This window comes from Malania oleifera, chromosome 4 (assembly GCF_029873635.1).
Source record: "Malania oleifera isolate guangnan ecotype guangnan chromosome 4, ASM2987363v1, whole genome shotgun sequence".
In the NCBI taxonomy this organism is placed as follows: domain Eukaryota; kingdom Viridiplantae; phylum Streptophyta; class Magnoliopsida; order Santalales; family Ximeniaceae; genus Malania; species Malania oleifera.
Window position 1 is genome coordinate 116,401,261 of NC_080420.1, and position 26,212 is coordinate 116,427,472.

Sequence of the window (26,212 nt, forward strand, 5' to 3'; positions counted from 1 at the left end):
AAGAGGGTTGCCCGCCCCATGACGGCGGCAGCGGCGCTGAAGCAGCAGAAGATTGCTGGCGGACCGGCGTTGCCTAGTCTGGGCGGAGGACGGTTGCCGGTGGACAGCCGGGACTCGAGAGGTGCTAGTGAGGGCCGGCCGTGGCACTGAGGCAGGTGGAAGATTGCGGAGAACCTCGTTGGTTCGCTGTGCGGAGGGCGGCGCGGTTGCAGCATGGCAGCCAAATGGAGGTGATGGCTTGATGGTTGCTGCGTTTGGCTATGCAACCTATTGGCAGTGAGGGGGTAAGAGAGTAGGGGGAAGTAGAGGATGTGGGGGGCTGGTTTCGCGAGAGCGAAGAAAGGAGAGAATATTTTTTATTTTTTATTTTTGGCTCGGCCGTGTGCGCTGTGGCTGCCCCCCAATTGGCTGTGAGCTGTGCCCTCTTCTTATAACAAAAAAAAATTTGAAAAACAAACCCAAAAAAAAAATTCCTTTTTCAGTTTGGTATTTTCTTTTTGATAAAAATTAATGATATTAATATATTGGTTATAAGGAAATAATAAAATAATAATATTTAATAATAATAATAAGTATGCAAAATAATAATAATAGCAAATAGTAATAACAAAAATACAAAATAACAATGAATAGTATAAAAAAATAATAATGATAGCAAAATAATAATTTAGGTAATAACAATAACTAAATAATATAAATATAATAATAATGATAGTAAAAAATAATAGTAAATACTAAAAATGTTAAACATAAAATAACAAAAATAAATAATGATAATAATAATAATAATATAACAGGAGAAATAAATAATCAGTAATAATAATAATGATAATAAAGGTAAACATACTAATAAGGAATAATAAATAATCATATAATAATAGTAATAATATTATTCCTAAAGATAAAAGTACTAATAATAATAATAATAATAATAATACAAATAATAATAATAATAATTAAATAAATATTAAGAATAATGAAATAATAATAATAAATAATAAGCAATTGATAGTAATAACTAATAATTGATACATGAAATAATAAAAATCCTACTAATAATAATAAAATAATAATAATAATAATAATAATAATAGTAATAAATATATTGGGCCAGGGTAAAAATGGGGTGTCTACAGACGTGATGCATCATGTCATGGATGAGGAATCACTAGCGACAGTTTGACTAAAACTGGAAAGTTAGTATATGTCCAAATCCTTAACGAACAAGCTTTATCTTAAACAGAAACCGTATGTTCTTAAGATGTAAGAGGATTCAAATCTGAACCAACACATTAACATTTTCAATCAGATCATCAGTGATTTGAAGCGAGTTGATGTGAAGTTTGAAGATGAAAACAAGGCATTGATGTTACTAAATTCCCTACTTGCATCTCTTATATATGAAAATTTGGTTACAACTATGATGTAGGGAAAAGAAACTCTCGAATTGGAGGAGATCACAAGTGCTTTTTTAGGTTTTCATTAGAGGAAGAAAGCTAGTAATGATAATTTACAAGGTGAAGGGTTTGTAGTGAGGGGTAACCAGGAACGTGGAAGAAACAAGTTTCAAAGTAGACCGAGGAACAATAACTCTCGGTCCAATTCCAAGAAGAGAAATGACATATAGTGTTTTAAGTGTAGGAAAAAAGGGCACATAAAATAAAATTATCTAGAGAGAAAAAAGGGGAATACCGAGAATAAAGAGAGTCCATTAAATTCTGCGATCGTAGTGGAAGAAGAAGGCTCAGAGAATGGCGACAAATATATGTTTTCTATTTCATCCAGTTCTAAACATCTTATAAATTCCGGGATTCTAGATTAGGCATGCTCCTATCACATGACACGCAATAAAGATTGGTTCAACATGTATGGGTTAGTAAATTCTGGTTCTGCTCTGATGGGTAACGATGCATCATGCAAAGTTGTTGGAATAGGGATTATCATAATTAAAATGTTTGATGATGTTGTTAGAGCATTGTGTGATGTTAGGCATATATCGGTTTTAAGGAAGAATCTGATTTCATTAGGCACTTTAAATTGTAATGGGTTTAATTACAAGTTTGCAAGTAGAGTAATGAAGGTGAGTAAGAGTGTCTTAATAATGACGAAGGGGCATAAATTAGCAAAAAATATCTATACACTGCTAGGTACCATAGTTGTAGGTGGAGCTGCAGTTGTAGAGTTTGAGTCAGAAAGTACAGTGTTGTGGCATAAGCGATTGGGTTATATAGGTGAGCATGGGATGATGGAACTTCACAAGAGAAATCTTTTGAACAGTGTTAAAACATGCAAACTGAATTTCAGCAAGTATTGTCTTTGTAGGAAACAAAATATGGTGCAATTCAAGACAGCCACACACATGGCAAAGGGAATTCTAACCTATGTTCGTACAGATGTTTGGGGGCTAGTAAGGGTAGCATCACAGGGAGGACATACATATTTCATGAGTTTTATCGATGATTACTCATGAAAGGTTTGGTTGTACTTCATACGACACAAGTGAGAAACATTTGCCAAGTTCAAGTTATGGAAAGTTGAAGTGGAAAACCAGATAGGGAGGAAAATTAAATACCTCAACTCCGACAATGGTGTTGAGTGTACAAATTCAAAGTTCATGGAGTTGTGCAATCAACATGGGATTAAGAGACACTTCACAATACATAAGACAACACAACATAATGGTGTAACAGAAAGGATGAACAAATTAATGGCCGAAAGATTTTGGTGTCTCTGATTGAATACAAGGCTTGCAAAGAATTTTTGGGCAGAAGCAGTGAGTATGACATGTTTCTTGATCAACATGTCACCAAGGGCAGCACTAGATGGGAAAGTAGCAGAAGAAGTGTTGACAAGCAGCGCGGTAGACTACTCCGGTTTGAGAGTGTTTGGATGTCCAGCCTATGTGCATGTTTCTAGTAAGGAGAGAATGAAGCTTGATGCGAAGTTTAGACAGTGTATCTTTTAGGGGTATCAAAAAGGGGTGAAAGGTTTCAAACTCTGGGATCTAAAGGCAAATAAGATGGTGATTAGTAAAGAAGTGGTTTTTGATAAGAAAGTCATGTTGCAACATACTCAAGATGAAGAGAAACACGTGCCAAAAAATTGTAATAGCAATGAGCATGTGATGTAGGTGGAGCTAGAGACTCAAAGTAGAGATGACAATGTTCATAACACATGGAGTTCTAGCTCATGAAACCAGCAGCATTACAATATAGCTATAGATAGGCCTAAATGCACTGTCAGGCCCACCCATAGGAATGGTTTTGATGATCTAGTTTCTTATGCACTCTTTACTAGTAGCAAGGATCATAATACTTTTCAAGAGGTGGTGCACGGCCAAGAGTAAAGTAGATGGATGGGTGGTATGGTGGAGGAGATGGAGTCTTTGCAAAAGAACCAAATGTGGTATTTGATGGAGCTTCCAAAAGGGATGAGAGCGATAGGATGCATATGGGTATATAAGAAGAAAGAAGTAGTATCAGGAAAAAAAAAAAAAAGGTGGAAAATTCAAGGCTTGTCTAGTAGCAAAGGGTTACTCATAGAGGAAAGGGGTTGATTATTATGAGATCTTCTCCCATGTGGCCAAACACACTTCCATTAGGGCAGTGTTGGGTCTGGTAGCACATTTTGATATGCATTTGGAGCAAATGGATGTAAAGACAACGTTTCTCTATGGTGATTTGGAGGAGCTAATTTACATAGTACAACCAGGAGAGTTTAGTCAGCTTGGACAGGAACAGTTGGTTTGTAAATTATGGAAATCACTTTATGAGTAGTCTTTGAGGCAGTGGTACAAGCGATTTGACTCCTACATGATCCGAATTAGCTGCAGGAGATGTGAGTATGATTGTCGTGTTTATGTGAAAAGTCTGAATGATGGTTCACTTATTTTTTTTGTTGCTTTATATAGATGACATGTTGATTGTTTCAAAGAGTATGTCTGATGTAAACAATTTGAAAACCTTGTTTAGCAAAGAATTTAACATATAAGATTTGGGTGCAGTCAAGAAGATTCTTGAGATGGAGATTCAAAGGGACAGAGCTTCAAGAAGATTGTGGTATCTCAGCATAGCTATGTTGAGAGGGTGTTAGAGAGGCTCGACATGGATAATACAAAATCAGTGAGTACACTATTTGTGAATCATTTTAGATTGTTTACCGTCCAGTGCCCAAAGATAGATGATGAAGTTCAAGTCATGTCAAAGGTTCCATATGCTAGTGCAGTGGGGTGCTTGATGTATGTTATTGCAGTAATCCGGATAATTATGGGAATTAAATAATAAAGAAAATAGAGGGAAAAATAATTTTAAAGGGGGACGTAGCAGGGCCTCACCGACGAATGCGGACTTCTTGGTCTCGTTGACGTGGATGCATGTCTCGTCGACTAGAGCTTGAAACTCTTTGATGAGGGTTTGGTGCTTGTCAATGAACTTCCTTCTTGAACTCGTCAATAAGGTGACGTGGCTCGTCGATGAGGCCACGTGGCAAAAGGTCTATAAGTAGTAGAAAATCGGGATTCAGCGAGAGAACATTATTTTTCCTCATTCCTCTCTCTCTCTCTCCTACTCAGTTCCTCTCACTTCTCTCTACATTTCTCGCCCCGTTTCTCCCCACTTTGACTATTAGAAGCTGCCACATTGATCCTGGAGAGATTTTTTACAAGTCAATCGGAACAGATTATTGGTTTGGCCAACTTGGGCACCATCCCAGAATCAGGGTAAGTAGATTATTTGGGTATTTTCAGTTTTATTAGGCTTATTTGAGTTTAAATTTTGAGTAATATGAGAATATACTAGAGTTTGATGAAATAAATTAGGATATTATATTTTCAGGACTAGAGTATTTTTGGGACCCTGCAGACATGGGTTGGTGACCCCAGTGAATATTTTTAGGAGCCTAGGTAAATTATAATTTAGAAAATTATGAGTATGTAGGTTCAGAGAAATATAGTTTATTTATTGGAAATATGTATATATATGTATTATTTCAGGATTTTGGGGATAATACGTCGTGAGCGTGAGGATAAAGTTGGAGGTGAGCCTCCCAGCCAGTTAGGTAAGGGAAATATGCTATGCTAGTAAATTCATAAATATTTTTAGTAAATTATAGTATTTGTTTATTAAGGTACATGGTATAAATTATGCAGTTTTACAGATTTCAGAACATGAGTTTTATTAATTGTGTGCTCTGAGTGGATATTTGTTTAGTACATAATTTGTATAGTTTTTCAGAATATCATGATTTACAGTGTATATATAAACAGATATTTATGAGACAGATATTTTACAAATATTATACAGGTAAGTATTTTATAGTATTTGCAGAATGTCATGCTTTCCAAAACCATAACACTCAAACATTACAGATTATTCAGTTAGATATTACAGTCAGATATTATAGTTATTTTAGTCAAATATTGTAGTATTTTCAGATCATATTTATAGTGTTATGGTTATTTTAGAATCATGATGAAAATAATAGGATATTTATAGAAATAGTATATACAATATCGACCCTGATGAATCAAGTTATGTTCAGTTAGTAGAGCACCGTACCGTAACTAGTATAGATCAGAGTGCAACCACACATCTTAGATAGTATGTGGATGGTTTCCATCAACCGTGCCTGGAGGGATTGCAGACTCCATGGAAGACCGGGTTGAGGTGGCCGGTTTGACGAGGTAGTTACCAGTTCTGGACCTAGAAGAGGTTGCAGTTTGGTCGGACTGAGGATTAGTACAGTACAGTTGACTTACCTGGTAGACCAACCAGGATCAAGTCCTGCCTACGGGTCGCACAACCCTGTCATGAGGGGTTAAATCATGACGTACAGTTTTCCAGGATAAACATCTCAGTTATGTGTATGTATACAGATTTATAGAATATCAGCAGATATAGTATGATACTAGAAGTATGAAAAGTAGAAAACTCAAATATTACGGTTATACTTTAAATTATGATAAATGCAAGTTATACTGTATATTGATTTACTAGCTTTTACAGTTTCAGATATTATTAATATAATATTTATGAAACTCAGTCACCACACACTAATAATAGCATATTTCTTCTTACTGAGTATTGTCTCATCCCAGTGGTTTATCATTTTTCAGGTGATCCAGTTAGGCGAGCAGATTAGGCTCGCTATAAGAACCTGACCTGTGAGATATGGAATAAATAAATAAATAAAGGGTAAAACAGTGATTTGAATAGGCTTCGTCGAGGCCCTTCTATTGTTCGGCAACAAAATGCAGAGGTTCGGCGATGAGGAGAAGCCGAACGATTTTCTTGAAATCTCAGGCTCATTGACGAGGCCACCATGACGTCGACGAATTTCCTTCGCTAGCTCATCGACGATGACGCCACCTCGTTGACGAGGTTGGCCGGGTCAAAGGCTCTATAAATATCTATTTCCTTTACTTCTTGGCTAAGTTATCAAAATTTTCTCTCTCTTTCTCTCTCTCTCTCTCTCTCTCTCTAGAACTTGAAGCTCCACTCTCTCTCCCTAGATTTCTTCACCGTTTATCATTAAAATCTACGATTCGATGTTACTACAAGGATAAGGGAGAGAATCTCTACGTGTTTTGTAGAACAGATCTTCGTTTTGAGATCTTTGGGTTTTGACCAAAAAATCGAGGTAAGGCTTGATTTTCATTTCCGTTTCAGTAGATCTGTAGAGAGTAAGATTGTACGTAATTATCGTACTGTGATTTATAGGTTTTGGGAACTCAGTTCGCTATTTAGGAACCGTAGAATTCGTGTTTGGATTATCGAGAAAAGGTAAGGGGATTCTGTTTATATCGGTTATTTTTGAAATCGGATTCAGTAGAACTATAATTCACGATCTTGTGTATGTTTTGGCTAGTTATTTGGGGAAATCTAACGGGTAAAAATTACAGGGTTTTCACGTTACAGTTTTGGGGAAAAAGGGGGCATCTGGTTTCGTTGGAAAACCGTGGATATATTGTTGAGTATATTGTGTTACGGAGATGGTCGTGCATTGACTTGTTTTAAACTGTATTCTGAAAATTATGATTTTGTGATTAGTAAATAAGTATGGAATGAACTGTTATATGAATATACATTGAGTTGTGATATGCTGAACCGAATTGTTCCAAGTTGTGAAAGAGTATTCGACTCTATATCCGAGGGTGTGAAATACCACCTGCTAGTGGTAAGAGTGTTCGACTCTATATCCGATGGCGTGAAATATCGCCTCTTACCGGCTGATCATTGAAGGATGTGGATCCACCAGATGTACCGGTACGATGCCATGAGAGCCTGGGGCTACGCCATGTGCCGGGGATGCCGTGTAATACGGACCAGCTTCGTGCCGAAGAGTGTGACGACACTAGGTTCATTGATCATGTGTGTATTGAGAACTATACTGGAACTGTATTGTGGAAATACTGGAACTGAATTGTGTTATGTTTTATGTCATGATAACACTCATCTGTCATACACCCAGATAACCTGAATCTACCTTACTAAGATGTGTCTCACCCCTATCATACGTATATGTTTTCAGGTCCTTCGAGTAACTGAAACTAGCGTCCTAGTGTTGGGAGTGTGGTGGTCGGTTTACTGCGTAGAGTATTTGTGTAAGTACTTGGACTGTAACAGGGTTGTCATTTGGGGTATTGCTGGCACCCTGGGTTATGTTTTGTAATATGGAGCTTAGACTCTGTTTGTATAGACTCTGGTATGGTACAATGTATGTATGGAATGAACTTTTTTGTTGCGTATATATCATGTATGTGAATGTGTATAGGGTGTACAGAAACCCCACGGGGTCAGACCCTCATTCATTATAGTATCATGTGCGTTTTGTATGATACAGGGACATGTTAGGTTACTACATCACACTTAGGGGCCCATTGCTAGGTTCAGGGGGTGACACTCGTAGATAGAGAGATCTTTTGTACTGCCCTATTTAAAAGGTAAGTGTATTCAGGGGATTATATTTTTTAGTAGATGGTACTGGGGTGACGTGTAAGTATGTATGTATGGTTTGGAAACACTGAATTCTGGTATTGTAAATATGGATGTACGACTTTACGTTTTTCGCTGCATAGGTGTGTCAATTTATGTACAGGGATACCTTAGTGCTCATTTGGGCCCTGAGATGTTATAGCAGGTATTACTAGGGTATTAGAGTAAATAAAAAAAAATGAAATGATGTAATTTTTGGGTCGTTCCAGTTATGGTGTAACGACCTGATTTTACAAGCATTTTTTTTTTTCATAAATTATACACTAACTGTAAAGTTTCACTGCTCTAATACCTTCTAATATAAACCAAACCATCATCACGGACCAGATAGGGACCGTGGAATCATAACACAATAAACTACCTAAGCAGTGAGAAGCAGAATACATACAACCATAATAATATATACAATACCAGAGTGTCATAATATTTCCCAAAATATGTATACACAACCATTCCCAAAATACCCCATCTGGACCTAGGGACTACTCAAAACTGACTTCCCAAAATGCTCACCCTACAGATAAGGCAGTACTGTAGTCCCCTCTATTTGTGAGTCTGATCTGCTCGCCTATCTGGATCACCTGAAAAATGTTAAATCACTGGGATGAGACAATACGCTCGGTAAGACGAAATATGCTATTGCTAGTGTGTGGTAGGAGAGTTTACATATTTGTAAAATTTTATTTAGAAATACCATAAATAACTGAGTTTGAGAAAAACACGTATAGATAATGTACAGTATAGCTTATACCTATGTTACTTAACATAAACTGTTTTTCTAAATTTTCTATTCATCATACTTCTAATATTCATAGGTACTTCTACAGTTTCTATAAAACTAGATATACATATAATAACTGAGAAAATTTCCCTGAATGGATAACTTAAAGTCATGATTTAACCCCTCATGACAGGGTTGTGAGGCCCGAATGTGGGACCTATCCTGGTTGGCCAACTCCAAAAGTCAGATTGGCCTCCTCAACCCTAACTGATGGGGAGCCTGTCCACAACGTAGGCACGATCGACTATTGATATCAACATACTATCTGAGTTATGTGGTTGCACTATGAATCTAAAAATAGTTACGGTACTGTGCTCTGCTGTCTGAATCTGAACCATCAGGGTTTGATATTATATATGTAACTGTTATTTCTATATTACTGTTTTACCATGATTTAGAAATAACCATAACCCTGTGAAACTGATATGAAAATCTGAATAACTGACTGAATATTTAGTTTATGTATAACTGAATAACTGTCTAAATATCTGAGTATTTAGGTGTTATGATTCTGAAATCATAGTGTTCTGAAATTGCTGAAAATATATATTTCTGTACATATACGGTAAATCATGTTTCTAAATATACTGTATAATTTCTATCTGTATATGTAAACTGAAAATTCATCATTCTATAATACATATATATATCCTATGATATTTTCTGCTAGTATACTGTAAAACATGGTATTTGTAACTGCATAAATACTGTGCTAATTTGCTATAAGCTCATACCACACAATTTAAATAAATAAACTCACATGCTCTAAAATCTGTATTTTCTGCTATACAGATATTTTATAATCTAAATAATAATAATACTGTATAATTTCTATCTGTATATGTAAACTGAAAATTCATCATTCTATAATACATATATATATCCTATGATATTTTCTACTAGTATACTGTAAAACATGGTATTTGTAACTGCGTAAATACTGTGCTAATTTGCTATAAGCTCATACCACACAATTTAAATAAATAAACTCACATGCTCTAAAATCTGTATTTTCTACTATATAGATATTTTATAATCTGAATAATAATAATATGGTAAAATATGTAATTTTTGCTGATAATTATACTAAAATTCTTAGCATAGCATATTTCCCTTACCTGACTATCTGAACACTAGCTGCTATTTACAGTCTCACACATGTGACAATTATAATTTCAATATCCCGAGAAATACACATATAATTCCCTAATCAAACAACTGAATTCTCCTAAAAATTACCGAATACTATTTCCCCAAATCCACATATACACAATTCCTAAACTATAATCCATATATCATTTTACCTAGGTTCCTGAAATACCAACCACTGGGGTCCTCAACCCTTGTTTGTAGGGTCACAAAACATCCTATTCTTGAAAATATAATACATTGATTTTACTTCACAAAACCCCAGTATATTCACATATAATACAAAATATGACGTCAAATGAACTGGGTAATACTGAAAATACTTAAATAATCCACTCACCCTAGTTTTGGGATGGTTCCCAAACTTCTCAAATCAACATTTCGCTCCGGTTATGTTGTAGAGAATCTCCCCAGGATCACTGTGGTAGCTTTTGATCGTCGAACTAAGGAGAGACGGAGCTGGATTTCTAAAGAGAAGTTAGAGGAACCGTGTAGAGAGAGAGAGAGAGAGAGAGAGAGAGAGAGAGAGAGAGAGAGAGGGAGAGAGAGAGATAGAATTGTAAAAATGATTTTATTTCATCAAAATCCGCTCTAGAGCTATATATAAAATGCTATCCACGCTGTCTCATCGATGAGTCACGTCACCCCGTCGACGAGTCCAAGAGGTAGTCTTATCGACGAACTACTCCTCATTAACAAGATTTAGGCCCTGAAAATGACCCTCTCAGTAATTTCTCGTTGATGAGACGAATGTCCCCATTAACGAACCCAACAACGATGCTCGTCGACAAATGCCTTGTGTTCGTCAACGAGTGTAACACCCCGAACCCTTAATCTCGGGTCCAGCGCGTTATACCTGATAAAATCTTTGATAATCCATAATCCATAATCCATAATATATGCAGCGGAAAACATAACCATAATCTCCATATAACATAATACCAGAATTTACTAATTCTAACTACCAACCATAATAAATTAATCATCCACCAGTATTCAAATATATACATGTCTCCAAAACATTATCCATTAATACCAGTATGTTTCACAACTATCCTTTCATAACTGAGTTAAAATATAAAGATATAAAACTTAAAATATACATATCAGAATTAACATAAAAATATACCATTTTTCTTATATCTTCCAAAAATGTTATAAAATCTCAAGCTCTCAAAGCTCGATCCTGAGAAATCCTGGAAAGAAATAAATTCATATTCGGGTGAGACACTTCTTAGTAAGGGAAGAAACAAAATATTAAATTCAGCGTGTGACCATAATGAGATTATACATATCATTTTATAATATTTGCAAATCACTAACATAATTTCCTGAAACCATTTTCTGATCCTAAACAAACACATGCAAATGTTTAACCCACGAGATTACCTGAGGATAGGGGTGATTACCCGCCCATACAAGTAGCACCCCTCTGCTCTAATATTAAAGCAACCCAAAGGTCGCGGCTAAAGCATACCAGGGCACTCACCTTACTCAGTAAGCCCTCAAGTGATAAATTGATCTCGTACTCACACCGTTCAACAATAGCTTACCAGTAAAGGCCCTAAGGATAGGGAAATCTACCCGCCCATACAAGTAGGTTTCCTCTGCCCTAGTACCTTATGCGGCTACTGCCACATCTGTAGCTACTAGTGCACTCGTCTTACTCAGCAAGCCCTCGGGCGAAAGGTACGCCTCGCCCAATCATAACATATTCTACGTACATACATACTTATAATATCATAATACATCGTTCTTTCTATCATTATTCAATCATACACATCTGTTCATATTCATGACTTAACATTGCATTACATTTCACTTTAAGTGACTCTTTCCCATTTTACATTGTTTACATTTCACATTTCATTTCCATTCCATTCATTTCCCTTTTCATTTCATACTCATTTATATTTTAATTAATAAATACTCGACATCTTTCCAGCCGTGGTTGGTTAGCTTCGGCATCCTTTTAGCAGTGGTCGGCATCTTTTCAACCGTGATTGGTTTGCTTCGGCATCCTTTTAGCCATGGTCGGCATCTTTTCAGCCGCAATTGGTTAGCTTCGGCATCCTTTTAGCCGTGGTCGGCATCTTTTCAGCCGTGGTTGTTTCCATGATTGTATTAACACTCACATGCAGCATATTTCATATATCATTTTCACGCTCATTTCATTTTCTGTATATCTTGCATCTCGTATATATAACATAATTCCACACAAAATTCTATTTTACTTATGTCACACAATTTAGTAATAAAACTCATACACTGCCTGTAAAATAAACCAACCAATATTTAATGTTTATATACTAAAAATACCCTTTATTTCTTACATAAATACTCTAAAAATATGTTTCCACTTTCATCAGTTCATTTTCACATATACATATATAATAAACAGCCCTAAACTCGAAAAAAATATAATTTAAACAGTTGGCATTTTACCCATACTAAAACATATACACGTACATATAACACAATTTATTTTTTCATTAAATTCATAAAAATTCTAATTTAATATATATTTTTTCTCTTACCCGATTTCTTGAACTACGCCAACAGGGACTTCGAAAAATACCTGCGGCGCTCACCCGAACCCTAAATAAAAAATTTCTAACTCCAATAAATTATTCCTGAATAAAATATTATTTAAATATTTTTTAGGGCCATAATTCCTGAATAAATAAATATACCCTCAAAATTTAGCCAAATTGCCAAATTTCCTAAATCTCACTCTCGCTTTGGAGTAGGGTCTAGAAAACCCCAATTAAAAAATTACCTACGGCAAAATGACGACAACGACGATTAGGACCCGGTGGTGGTGCCTGATTGTCGATTTAACAGCAAATTTAACCAAAAATTGAGAAATTGGGAAAAATTACCTTTCCCCAGGAGCAGTGCCTAAGTCGTTCCCACGACAAATCTGCTCTAATAGAAATATCGATGGCAGAGTCAGGAATCCAACGGCACTTTCCATTTTCCGATCGGTGCTCGTTAAGCTGATGAAATTGAGGAGAGAGAAGAGGAGACGAAGGAGATAACAGAGAGAGAGAAGAAGATTGAAACAGGCGCAGAGAGAGTCTAAGAAGATCCAAGAGGTAAGATTGAATTGGATTTCAAATTGAAATCCAATTCATTTAATTATATCTTTACATTATTTTATATTTTATATATATATATACCTTATCCTTATATATACCCATCACATAATTTATTTAATTAATTTAATTATATAACGTTTAATTAATTTAATTTTACTATTATTTTTTTGTTTTTATTTTTATTTATTTTTTTAATACTATTTCTTTTTACTTGTTTATTTAATACACTAATTTAACAATGTTTAACCAATTAATTAATTAATAATTTTAATTATTTTTTTTTTCGGGTTATTACAACGAGACCCTGTGATTCCCTTTTAGAATTTTTCCTGTTTCCCTCTTTTCTTTATTATTTAATTACTAAAATTTTTCGTGTCTCTACATATGATATGTACAAAACTGAATCTGGCATAAGTTGTCAGTGTAATGAGCAAGTTTCCATCAAATTTGGGACGACACCATTGGGATGCAGTCAAGAGAATTTTCAAATACTTGAGGGGTACTACAAACTATGGCATCATGTTTGGCGGGCAATAGGGTGATCCTTCAATTATGGGATATGTGGATGCAGACTATGCAGGAGACTTGGATGACAATAGGTCTACCACAGCGTATGTATTCACTCTTGTAGGAGGGAATATTGTTGGAAGTCCATGGTTCACTCTCTAGTTGCACTATTTACTACCGAGTCAGTATATATGGCAATGGTTGAGGCTGCCAAGGAAGCTTTGTGGCTTATAGGATTGATCAAGGAGTTGGGTATTCAGTAAGGTGGAGTTCAGCTGCATTGTGATAGTCAGAGTACTATTTATTTGGCAGAGAACCAGATGTATCATGCGAGGACCAAACACATAAACGTGAGGTTTCACAGGATCAGGGAATTGATTTCTTATAGTGAACTATTGCTTGAGAAAGTTCACACTTCTGAGAATGCAGTAGACATGTCGACAAAACCTGTTACCATAGACAAGTTCAAGTACTGCTTAGACTTGATTAACATCTCCAGATGCTAGATGGGAGGCGTCCCAACCTATTGTCGCAGGTGGAGCTCCGGGTTATGTTTTCTTATTCTCTTAAGGGTGAATATTCGCCAAGGTGAAGATTGTTGAAATATGTGACTTATATCGAGTGGAACACATGCATAGAGAAAATAGGTTGAGGAAAAATAAGGAAGCTAGTCTGAAGAGAAAATTGTCGACGATTTGCATAGTACATCGATGGTTTCATTGACGGTTTCTTCTAGTAGCCAATCAAGAAGAAAACCGTCGATGGTTTTGTTTGGTGTTGTTTTTGAAATTTGAACTGAGAATATCAATAGGTTGAAAATATGGAGGCAAATCTTATGCAGATTGATGCAAGGGTATTTGAGGGATTCTCTAATACCTTTGCATGTCTAGGGGTTAGAATAAATACAATGTTATAATCCTAACTTTGATAAATAGTGAATTTCAGCCACCGCTTGCTCTTGTGGACGTAGGCATTCTACCGAACCACGTTAAATTATTATGTTGCGTTCATTGCTTTCCTTGTCTATGTTACACAATCGTTATTTTCTGCAATAACAAAATTTTACTCTTAATTTTTTTTTTCAAAAAAACAAAAGACCCAAAATCACACACCAACCATACTTTTAGAATGCATAAAAAAATAATGCAATTTAGATTATTTAGTCAAATTCATCAAAATAAAAATGTCTTTGTTGGGAATTCATTGCATGGTTCCCTAAAACATAAAAAAAGCACAAAACAGAGAGAGAGAGAGAGAGAGAGAGAGAGAGAGAGAGAATATAAAAGGTTGGCTCCTCCCGCCCCAAATCTGCACTCTGCACCATCTTCTTCAATTCGTGGATCTGCACCAAATCGTCGCAAATGGCGACCATGGCTCGGGCAAGCTCAGGCCTGGCCTACCCCGAGCGCTTTTACGCTGCCGCCTCCTACGCCGGCTTCGATGGCTCCTCCAACTCCTCCGTCTCCGACAAATTCCCCAACGACGTCGCTCTCCTCCTATACGCTTTGCACCAGCAGGTGATTGCAATCGATCCTCACCTCCTCACCTCTCTCATGTTCCCTGCCCTTTTTTTGGCTTGTACTTTATCACGCTGCGATCCAATGCAAATCTTTACTTGATGAATTTGCGATTTCTCTGGTGGTAGTTCCATTGTTTTGCCAGAAGGGCGGGCTTTCAATCTCACTCTTTTGAAAAAATCTCATTTTATGACGTTTTGTTTTGTTTTGTTTTGTTCTGTTCTTTCCGGCTGCTTGATTGGCAGTGGATGAGAACTTATGCGACTCGTTTTGATAGTAATTTGGGTAGATCTGATTGGCTCAGACGGAGATCGTTCTGGTTGAAATTTAAAATTTGGAATTGAGGCTTAAATTGACTGGAAAATGTGTTCGAGGGTGAAGTTTGGGTTTGCCTTTGGATGGGAATTTTATGTATCCGTTATTTTTTATTGTCAAATGTTGGTTAGTGAGGGCTTGCTTGCATATCTTGAAAGCATTTTGATCTAGTCTTTAATTGGATGCATTGTGATTGCAGGCAACCGTGGGACCTTGTACCATTCCCAAGCCTCGAGGATGGAACCCGGTTGAACAGAGCAAATGGGGGAGGTTAGCGAGCTAAAGCACTGTTATTTAAATTTTATTATTGTGATTTTTTGAGCTCATGTTTCCATTTCTAGTTCTATGTATACATTGTTATTGCTGCTGTTTGTCAATAGCTAAAAATCATACATATAGTTCACCCTAAAAGGAGTCCTGGGCTCTTCCTTTGGGAGGGAGGGGGGCCAAGAGTGGCTGTTGAGCCACTAGTCCATGCCCAGTTCTATATTTAGTGTTTGCTTGCTTCGATAGTGGAATGTGCGGGGTGCAAATTGAGCCATATTAGTGATCTTAGGCTGTGCTAGTGTGCCTTGTGCCTCGAGCGCTTTCAACTGGAACTACTGGAAATTTATGATTCCATCCACTGATCTTCGTGAATCTCGTTTTAGGAGTTGTTCTTTTAGCTAAGAACGAAGGCTGGCCAAGAAAGAAGAATCGACCAATTGTATCAAAGACATAGTTGCAGTTCAGCATACAAAGTTTAGTCAACTATGAAATTTATCTATCATGTTGACATCCATCTATATTCTCTACCAGGTTCAAACTTTATCTTGGATCTGCATTATCCTATTGGGAGTGTGTTAATTCACTCTAGAACTTAATACTATGAAGCATGGACACAGAAACAGGTGTCCGACAAAATATGTGTCTCACACACTGATATGTCAAATCTTAAAAATTCAAAACCCAACATGGCATGGAAATGAAGATACAAAACATATTATTTTTAAAAATATATAGGTATATTAGTAACATGTCCAAATATGATCCATTAACGAAACAGCATTCAAGCATTGTAGAATTTGCATTTAGCATATGATGTTGATAAATATGGTCCGTTTAATTTTTGAGCTCTTCTTTGATTGATGGTTTGTTTTTGAAACATGATTGATGCAAGTTTGCTTAGCTTAGTTTAGACAATATATTGTATTTTCAAGATATAAGAAGATTCTCAAATTTCGATAATATTACAACATAGCCATAAATTTTTTATTTCTCCCTGTAATAATAATAGCCTTGTCATGTGATTGTTTGACAATTCATATTTTTTGTGTCCAACACGTGTCTAGAAAGAAAGAAAATTAAAAAAATGGCCAACATGCTTGAGAAGTGTTTGGCACATGTCAGGGGTGCGTTGGAGGCATAGTTTAAAACTCGGACCGGTGACTGACCTGGTGAAGCCACTGGTTAGTCAGACCACTGGGTCAAACTGGTGATATAAGCATCACATTATAATATATTTATTGATATATATAACCTATATACTAGAAAAATAATATCACTCCATTCTTATATAAAATTTTATAAAAGACAAATTAAAGTTATTGGCTAATTAAAACCAAGATAATCTAACAACTATCTAAATAAACTTTGTATTTATTTTCTTATTTTTTGAAAATATTCTTAAAATTTATTATTATATTTTATTATTATAGATCATTTAATAGTTTGTATGATAGATTAGGAACAAAAGAAGGGGAAAGAGATATATTTAAACTTGCTAAAGTTAGAGAAAGGAAGAGTAAGGACTTAGGAAATGTAAAATGTATAAAAAGTGAGGATGATATTGTCTTGGTTAAGGACGAAGACATTAAAGAAAGATGACGAAGTTACTTTAGTAAGTTGTTTAATAAAAACCAAATAGAAGGCTTAAACTTAGAATTGTCAAATAAGGAAAAGACTAAAAATATGAGATTTATTCACAAAATTAGAGTTAACGAAGTTAAGTTTGCACTAAAAAAATGAAAAATGGGAAAGCTATGAGACCAGATAACATCCCAATTGAAATTTGGGAATGCTTAGGTGATAACGGAATTATATGGTTAACTAATTTATTTAATACAATTGTAAAAACTAAGAAAATTCCAGATGAATGGAGGAAAAACACTTTAATACCTATATACAAAAATAAAGGAGATATTTAAAATTTTTTATAACTATCGTGGAATTAAACTTATGAGTCATATGATGAAACTATGGGAAATGGTAGTTGAACAAAGATTAAGGTTAGAAATGAAGGTCTCAAAAAATCAATTTGGTTTTATGCCTGGGAGATCTACCACAGAAGCTATTTATCTTTTAAGAAGATTAATGGAAAAGTTTAGGGAAAATAAGAGAGACTTGCATATGATTTTTATTGACCTTGAGAAGGCATGTGATAGGATACCTTGGGAAGTTCTATGGTGGGTTTTAGAAAAAAAGTATGTATGTAGTAGGTATACCGATGTCATTAAGGATATGTATGATGGAGTAATGACTAGTGTAAGGACTATAGAAGGAGAAACTAGAGAATTTCTAATCACCATAGGTGTGCATCAAGGATCTGCTTTGAGTCCTTATTTTTTTGTTATAGTGATGGACCAATTGACCTACAGTATTCAAAAAGAGGTTCCATAGTGTATGTTGTTTGTAGATGATATTGTATTAATTGATGAAACTAAGGACGGAGCAGAGGCTGAGTTAGAATTTTGGAGAGAAGTTTTGGAATCTAGAGGCTTTAGGATAAGTAGAAATAAGACAGAATATATGAAATGTAATTTTAGTAATGATAGGAGGAATATTGGGGACAAAGTTAAACTAGATGATGAAGAAATAAATAGCACTTGTAGATTTCGATACCTTGGATCTATTATGCATGCTGAAGGAGAAATTGAAGATGATGTAATGCATAGAGTTAAAGCAGATTGAGTAAAATGGAGAAGTGCTTCAAGTGTGCTCTGTGATCGTAGAATACCCTTAAAATTGAAAGGGAAGTTTTATAGGACAGCTATAAGACAAGCAATGCTATATGGATCGTAATGTTGGGTGACGAAGAAACATAATATCCAAAAAGTAAAAGTTGCCGAGATGAGAATGCTTAGATAGATGAGTGGTATAACATTGAAAGATAAATTAAGGAATGAACATATTCGTGGTAAGTTAGGTGTAGCTCCTATAGAAGATAAGATAAGGGAGGGACGATTTAGATGGTATGGACACTTGCAACATAGGCCACATAGTGCACCTGTGAGGAAGAGTGACTTAGTTACTGCGGGGGGCAAAATAGAAGGGGTAAGGGTAGACCTAAAATAACTTGGGAGGAGATAGTGAGTAAGAATTTAATATTCTTGAATCTATCAAAAGAAATGGTCCATGATCGTATAAATTGGCGGAAAAGGATTCATATAGCCTGGGACTAAGGCTTGGTTTTGTTGTTGTTGTTTATTTTTGTTAATATTTATATGAGTGCATTACGTTGTGTATTTCTAGTTACATATATATAGATATTTTATAATCCGTTGAAAGACAAAAAAAAAAAAAATATAGCCTGGTGCTGAGGGAGGGGCGCCTACCCCATGAAAGAGGTCCTGGGTTCAAGTCATCTTTGCGCTCAAACCCCAGCAATTTTTTTCTTTTTCAGTTAGCATCTCTTTCTTAGTAGGCAGCCGGGTTGACTGGTCTTTGACCCTAGTTCAGATTGGATCGTGCCGGTTCGAACCTGGTTGGATGGGTCAATATTGGTTCACCTCATTACCGGTTCTAGAATGCTGATTGGACCGGCTTGGTGATTTGTTTCGGTTGAACCGGGTTGAATCGGCCGGTCTGGTCCGGATTTAAAAACCATGGTTTGAGGCATTTCAGGGTCCAATGTGTGTTGGATGGTGGATACAGACACTCCCCCCTTGTTGAAGTGTTGTTGCTTTAGAGACTCAATATCTAAATATCTAATGTGTTTTATTCGATGCTTCATTGGCTTTCCAATCGATTTATTTCCATCCTGGCGAGATTTTGAAAAAAATTAATGCTTTGCTTGACTGGGGATTCTTTTGTTTATTTGGTTGAGATTGACCTTTTACTAACAAAGTTTGCCGAGTTGCGATAAAGATGAATTTGTTGTGAAAATATAGTTTCAAACAATGCATATTGTCTCAAAAGTAAAACTGGCTTGATTTTCTGGGCACTGCCTTGGTTGTCTTTTTCCTAATTTCTTATATTTTACCTCTTCATAAATGCGTGGACCCATGAAATATAGGCTTCTGCAGTGTTACTTGGCCGATCATATGCAGTGATTTGGAAAAGCATCATGGATTGCCTGATGAGTAACTAATCAGCAACTGAAACTCTAGAGTGTTTATATTTTTCTATCTTCTACGGAAAAATGTTTATTTGCTGTCATATTTAGTTTCTTTGCAATTGTATTTAGTCGTTGTTTGTAGTGTGAATTAAAAATTCTATATTCTCTTGTCTCAACGATGATTATATTTTTGAAATATTTTTTTCTTGTTCTCAACCACCGGCAGTCTCAAAACCTCTACTGTGTTCTGTCATACCAAGAGCTGGATCATCGGTAGAGGTCCTAACATTGTAGTTGGCTGTGATTTTTAACTGTTGAATTCTTATAATAAAAGACACATTGTTACATAATCATTACTATTTGAGTTCTACTTTCTTAAAGATGTTTCCTAAATGTACAGCTGGCACCGGCTTGGGAACATGGCTTCCACAGAAGCAATGCGTCTTTTTGTGAAAATATTGGAGGTTTATGCACTATCAATCTCTCAGGGTTATACTTTTAGCATGTTATTTAGCACCTTGATTAATTAACATTTTTTTTTCGAGTAGGAAGAACACCCAGGGTGGTATTCAAAAGTATCTGATTTTGTTGCAGAGCCTGTTGTAGATGTCGAAATGAATGTGAGTTTGTTCAAATTTTACACACTTTCCTCTGTTTTTCATCTATTATCGATCAAATTAGTTTTATAAATGGCATTCTTTCATATTCTAGCATGGCTTATATCGTTTGCTCAAAATCAATTGAATTTTCTGGGCTCATTCTGCATGGCCAGGCCTGGATTATATTCTGCATGGAGATAGTATGTGAAAATTACTAGTCCATTATCTCATCTATGTTAGCTCATTTTGTTAGGTTAAGCATAAGTATACTGAAAGCGCCCTTAAATAGGCTTTGAATTTTAATCAAACTAAATACTGAACTGCATTTAGGGACTGTAACATGTGCATCTTTGCAGTGGACAGTTTTACTGGTAAGTATCATGTATAATGTTCAGGATATTGAAGGATTCATTGGTTTAGAATGGCTTGAATCTAATTGTCATTTGCTACTATTGAGATGCAAACTAGAGTTTACAGTAAATTCATTAGCTTTTTGTATCAGTACACTTACTCATGCCACCTATATCCTATATAAGTTGGACAATACTGGGCAACTCATTATTTTTGCACTGACCAGTGCTTATTAGGTCTGGAATCTCTTGATGTCTTGCTTGGTTGTATGTATAAAGCTGGTATGCTAGTGATAATAGAAAATATCATTAATATGTCATAGTAGTATGTAAATGAAACTGCTATGTTGGAGATAACTTAAGGCAAGTGATTGTACTGTATCCCATAGCGGTACATAAATCTTGACTAGTGACAGAATAGTATCGTGCAAGCAAGAGCTATTTTCCTTGTCTAATTTTTATTTTATTTTATTTTTTATTTATGATATTTTTATTAGGATCATATCTTCAAGATTCTAGGGCATTGGTATTTAATTAACTAGTATTTTAGTTTACTTGGGCTGATTGGGATCATTGTTAAAAAAAAATACAGAAATGAAAATGGAGAATCAGAGATAGAAACTAAAACTGAAAACTAACAACCTAAACTGAATTAAAATTAAAACAAATTAAAAACCTGCTAAATTTCATGTTTAATCAAATACCACTTTCATATATGGATCAAAATAATAAAAAATGTAACAGAACATAAATTTCGAAAATATTATAATGGAAACTAAAAAATAATTATAATCATTTTATATAATTATTATAATTCTGAATTCACTTTTAGTGATCCAAGAACAATCCTATTGTAGATGGCAATTGAAAAATTGTAAAAATGATTTTTTTTAATAAAAAATTTTAGATATTTGATGGATATTATTATTTTAATTGAATTTTTTTGGAAGAAGGAAAGAGAATATATTAGATTATAATTGCATTTTAAATACATGGTCATTTATTTTAATTTAAAATTTATATAGAATGGATAATTGAATCGCTAAAATTCAGTTCTAGATATTGAAATATTGAGAACCAAGTTGCCACGACATCTGAAAATCATGAAGTTGGGTTTTTTAGTTTTTGCAAAAAATCAACAATTGAAAGCAGGCTATATAGACAAACATGTTGTCATAAACTGACAGCAATGAAAACAGAAAATAGTAGTGATACCAAATAGCACCTTAAGGCCTGTTTAGTTTTGGTAAATAATTTTCATTTTTCATTCTAATTTTCCAAAAAATTACAAAAAGTTAGTTATTTTTTCATTTTTACAACATTTGTATGAAATAAATGAACAATAATAAACAGTTTTGACACTATTTGATTGTGAAAACAGTTATATTTTTCATATCTAATTTTTCAAATAATTACAAAAATGCCACCTTGTTTTCCAATTTTCTAAATTTATATAGAAAAGCTGGAAAACTTTTTTTCATTATTTTTCTAGATTTCTAACTCTTACTCTCCCGCATGGGAGCATGGGATTCGGATGTTGGACTTTAATTTGTGTGGATTATGTATAGAATTTCTTCTATATCCACACAAATTGAAATTCAAGCCTCTAAATCCATAATTCTATATATTACCTCATATAAATTTTGGAAAACTGGAGAACAATTTGTCTGTTTTTTGTGATTATTTTCAAAACTAGAAGTAAAAAATGACATTGCTTTGCACATTTAAACAAATTCTTTATTTTCTACCTTTTTATTATGGATCTTGAAAAATTTTAAAAATAAGCTAAAATTTTTATAATTCTTTGAAAAATTAAAAGTTGGAACAAGGAAAATGTTTTCCACAACTAAACAGGCCCTTATTTTTCCTAGATTAGCTTCCTTACTGTATCATTCCAATTTGTAGGATCTTCACATCTAAGTTGCTGGATAGTTGTCCAAGCATTGTAAGCCTGTGAAAAAGCCCCTATGTTTAGGTTTTATGAAGACTTGAATGTAGACTTAAAGGTATCGGATGTTGGTCCTCAAGTGGTATTAGAACAGATTATTGTTATTATATATGGTTAATGATTTCAACTCAAATCACCATGTCTTTCATTGTTTGATAGGGTTGTCTTTGAGTCCACTTAAACTCAGGGTTTGCAATTTTCAACTTAAATCGTCTTATGCTAACACCGTCTTAGCCACCTTCTCACTGCTGACCACGCCAGCCCTTTTGGAATCTCCCTATCCAAACCTTTGTCGCTCACAGCAGGGGGAAAAAAAAAAGAGATTCTGAGTTGTTGCAACTGTGCAATAGAAGCCAGCCCTAATATTCTGTGAGTTCTGGTTAAAAGACAACCTTGCTCCACGCTACTTCCAAAATCGAGAAAACAAGCTTCCCTTGTCAGGCTGTCACAAGCTTTCATTATCATCCTTGATAGCTTCACTAGAGTTTCTCTGTTGCTGGAATCAAATTACGTCAATCTTCGACCCTAATCCTTGCTGCAGCAACAGTTTCCAAGTTCATTTCGTCATTTTCAGAGCTTCAATCACAATTAAAGATCTCCAGTGGAGCTCTGCTTTCATCGGTAATCCATACCATCACCATCAGAAACCACCGTCATTTGCCAGCAGCTAGATGTGCAGAAGAGAGAGCCTAGCCGTTCTTTACTGATTCCTCCTTCCATTTGAGGAAGAGATTCCATTGAGACTGAACTGGATTGGACTGAACCAGCGAGGCAGCAGATTCTTTTTTATAAAAAAAGAAAAAAGAAAAACCAGGTTTCAGCTTGGTCTTGGAAAAGTTTGATTCTTGAACATGCTTGATTCTATGCCTTGCAAATGTATATTGTTCTTGATCCCAATCATCATGTATTGGAGGAGAGGCCTTCCTTTGAGCCCATTAGAGAAGAGAGTTCAGAAAGAAGAGGTAGTTAAGGAAGCTACTATTGAGATAAAGAACCCCTGTAGGAAATAGTAGATGCCTTAAAATTAGAGCCCAAGCCCCAGTCAGTTGAATTCATCGTTTCATCTGCTTGTTATACATCTAATGGCTTTTTCATCATACAGTCTCATCTCATTTTGAAGCCAGTGCATAACATTAGTCTCCTGCAACAGTGGCCAGGATCTGGGTTTTGCATCCTTTGGATTTTTAAATTTGAGGTTGAATTCTTTCTAATTGGTGGAGAATGACGCAGCATGCAAACAAGATCTATTTTCCTTGTCTAGTTTTTATTGTATTTCATTTTTTTCCATTTATGATATTTTTATTAGGATCATATCTTCAACATTCAAGGGTTTGTGAGCCTCTAAAGGTCCCTTATGTATTAGTTTTTTTCAGACTTGAATAGACAAGTAAACTTGTGGTCCTGCGGCTCCTGCCCGTGAGTGCTAAAAATGAGTTCCTCATAGTCAAGTTTTTTATGACATGCCTTTGTGCACAATGCTTTCTATGACTTCTGAAGTGATGAATGATCAATGTTTATTTTCAAATAATCTTGATTGGTATTCAATTATGTGAGTATTGTTTAGTCCATTTTCAATATGTTTTTCTTTTAGTTGTTGACGTGATAATTCTTTATTTTGCTTTATATTTTTTGTTTATCACACACGTGCATGTATTGCTACTTCATTTATTTCATTTTATTTTTTAGGGGACATTTTGTGAGGTCAAACTATGCATTCCACTTCCTCCATTGTGGAAGCATGTGAATTTCCTAGTTTGTATAGTAGTGTAGTAGTAATAATAATGTTACTATAACAGGCCTGGTTTCTTTTGGGATTTCCATTTTCATAGGGCTCTTAATGATAGGGAGGTTTTGGAGCTTGCCTCCTTATTAAGTTTGTTGGGTGGTAGGGTCCTTTTCCAAAGGAGAGACATCATTCTTGGATTCTTGATTCTTCTGGGAGTATTCTTGTAAATCCATTTTTGAGCTTTTAACCAATAAAAACTTGTCTTTCCCACTTCATAGATCCATTTGGAAGGCTAAAGTCTCCTCTAAGATTAAGGCTTTTATTTGGTTTGTTCATTCTAAGTGTAGTTAACACTAACAATCTCTTGCAGAGTAGGAGGCCTTTCATGGCTTTATCTCCAGATGTTTGCTCTCTTTGTTATCAAAATCAGAATCTGCTTCTCACTTTTTCCTTCATTGCTTCTTTTCTTGGAGGGTGTGGAACTATCTTTTTGGCTTATTTGGAGAGAACTGGGTGTGTCTGAAGTCGGTAGAAGATTTTCTGGCTATCCTTTTTTCAGGTTTTGGAAGGCGTAAGGATGCTTCAGTGTTGTGGAGGTGTGCAATTTTTGCAGTTTTGTGGGGTATTTGGTTGGAATGGAATGCTTGTAGTTTTATGGGGAAGAGGCTGCCTTCAATTATGCTTTGTGACAGGATTCAGTATTTGGCCTCCTCGTGGGTTTTTGCAGCTGGGTGTTTCAAACAGTTCTCTTTTCTGATTTGCAGCGTGATTGGTTGGCTGTGCTGTTTTGATTTATTTCATGATTATGTTTTTTATTTCTTCTTGTATCTTTTAAGGAGTTTTACTTGTGTTCCTTGTTGTACTTCTTCTTCTTAATAAATTTCGATAAAAAATATTATATACATATATTGTGAATGCTTGTGTTTGCTTTTGGATGGTGGTTTTACTTCATATTTTTTGTTCACCACATGCCGGTGCATGTTGCTACTTCATTTATTTCATTATTTTTTAGAGGACATTTTGTAAGGTCAAACTATGCATTCGACTTCCTCCATTGCAGATGCTTGTGAATTTCCTAGTTCATGTAGATGTGTAGTAGTAGTAATAATAATATTATCATTTATGTATACTGTGAATGCTTGTGTTTGCTTTTGGATGGTGGTTTGTGCATGCTTGTTTGCTTGGGGTCTTTTGCTTTGTTTGCTTGGACTCCATGTGAACTTTTTATGCAAGAAGTACTGAAAATTTGGAAGGTCCAAATGCATGAAACCCATTTTGAGCTTCTTGGGCTTGATTCTGCATTTTGTACTGACATAAACCTGCTTTTTTTTTTTTTTTTCTCTATCCTGGCTTTTATAGCACAATTCAAAAGTTGTGCCAGTCACTGAAAATGGCAATTCTTTCCCGGAGATGAAGACTATCGCCACTGAAAATGGGAGCATGTTGGAAACTCAGGATAAAGACGTTGTTTTGGAAGGCTTAGCTTCAGTTGGTGTATATGATCAATGGGTTTCACCTTCAGTATCTGGTCAACGCCCGAAAGCCCGATATGAGGCATTGCCCTGTTTCTCTTTTAGAACATGAATTGGTCTGTTTTGTAATTCCCCTTTTCTGAACAAATTTCTTCAATTTACAGCATGGAGCAGCAGTTGTTCAAGATAAAATGTATATATTTGGTGGAAACCACAATGGTCGTTACCTTAATGATCTTCAGGTACAAAACTGTTTATATGCTTGTTTGCATTGTTAGTTGTTTTTATGCTGTCTAGCTAAATAGCCTTATATACTATTTTCTTTTAAAAGCTATGGGCTGAACTAATATTTTTACTATTGCTTGTATGGAGGTGTGAGATTTTTGCTGTTTTCTGTGGTATTTTGTTGGAGAGGAATGCTCATATCTTCACGGGGAAAAG

The 26,212-nt window shown here is 35.3% G+C and overlaps 1 protein-coding gene across 1 annotated transcript in view; it reads left to right on the forward strand.

Moving 5' to 3' along the window:
- Positions 1-14,731: 14,731 nt before the first annotated feature.
- LOC131154228 (acyl-CoA-binding domain-containing protein 4) overlaps positions 14,732-26,212 on the forward strand; it is a 36,635-nt gene continuing 25,154 nt past the window's right edge. Inside the window, exons 1-6 of the mRNA XM_058106863.1 lie at positions 14,732-15,046; positions 15,561-15,631; positions 20,077-20,140; positions 20,225-20,296; positions 25,659-25,853; positions 25,936-26,013. Of these exons, the coding sequence (XP_057962846.1) occupies positions 14,891-15,046; positions 15,561-15,631; positions 20,077-20,140; positions 20,225-20,296; positions 25,659-25,853; positions 25,936-26,013 (636 nt within the window). The 5' untranslated portion in view covers positions 14,732-14,890. The remainder of the gene's footprint in view (positions 15,047-15,560; positions 15,632-20,076; positions 20,141-20,224; positions 20,297-25,658; positions 25,854-25,935; positions 26,014-26,212) is intronic.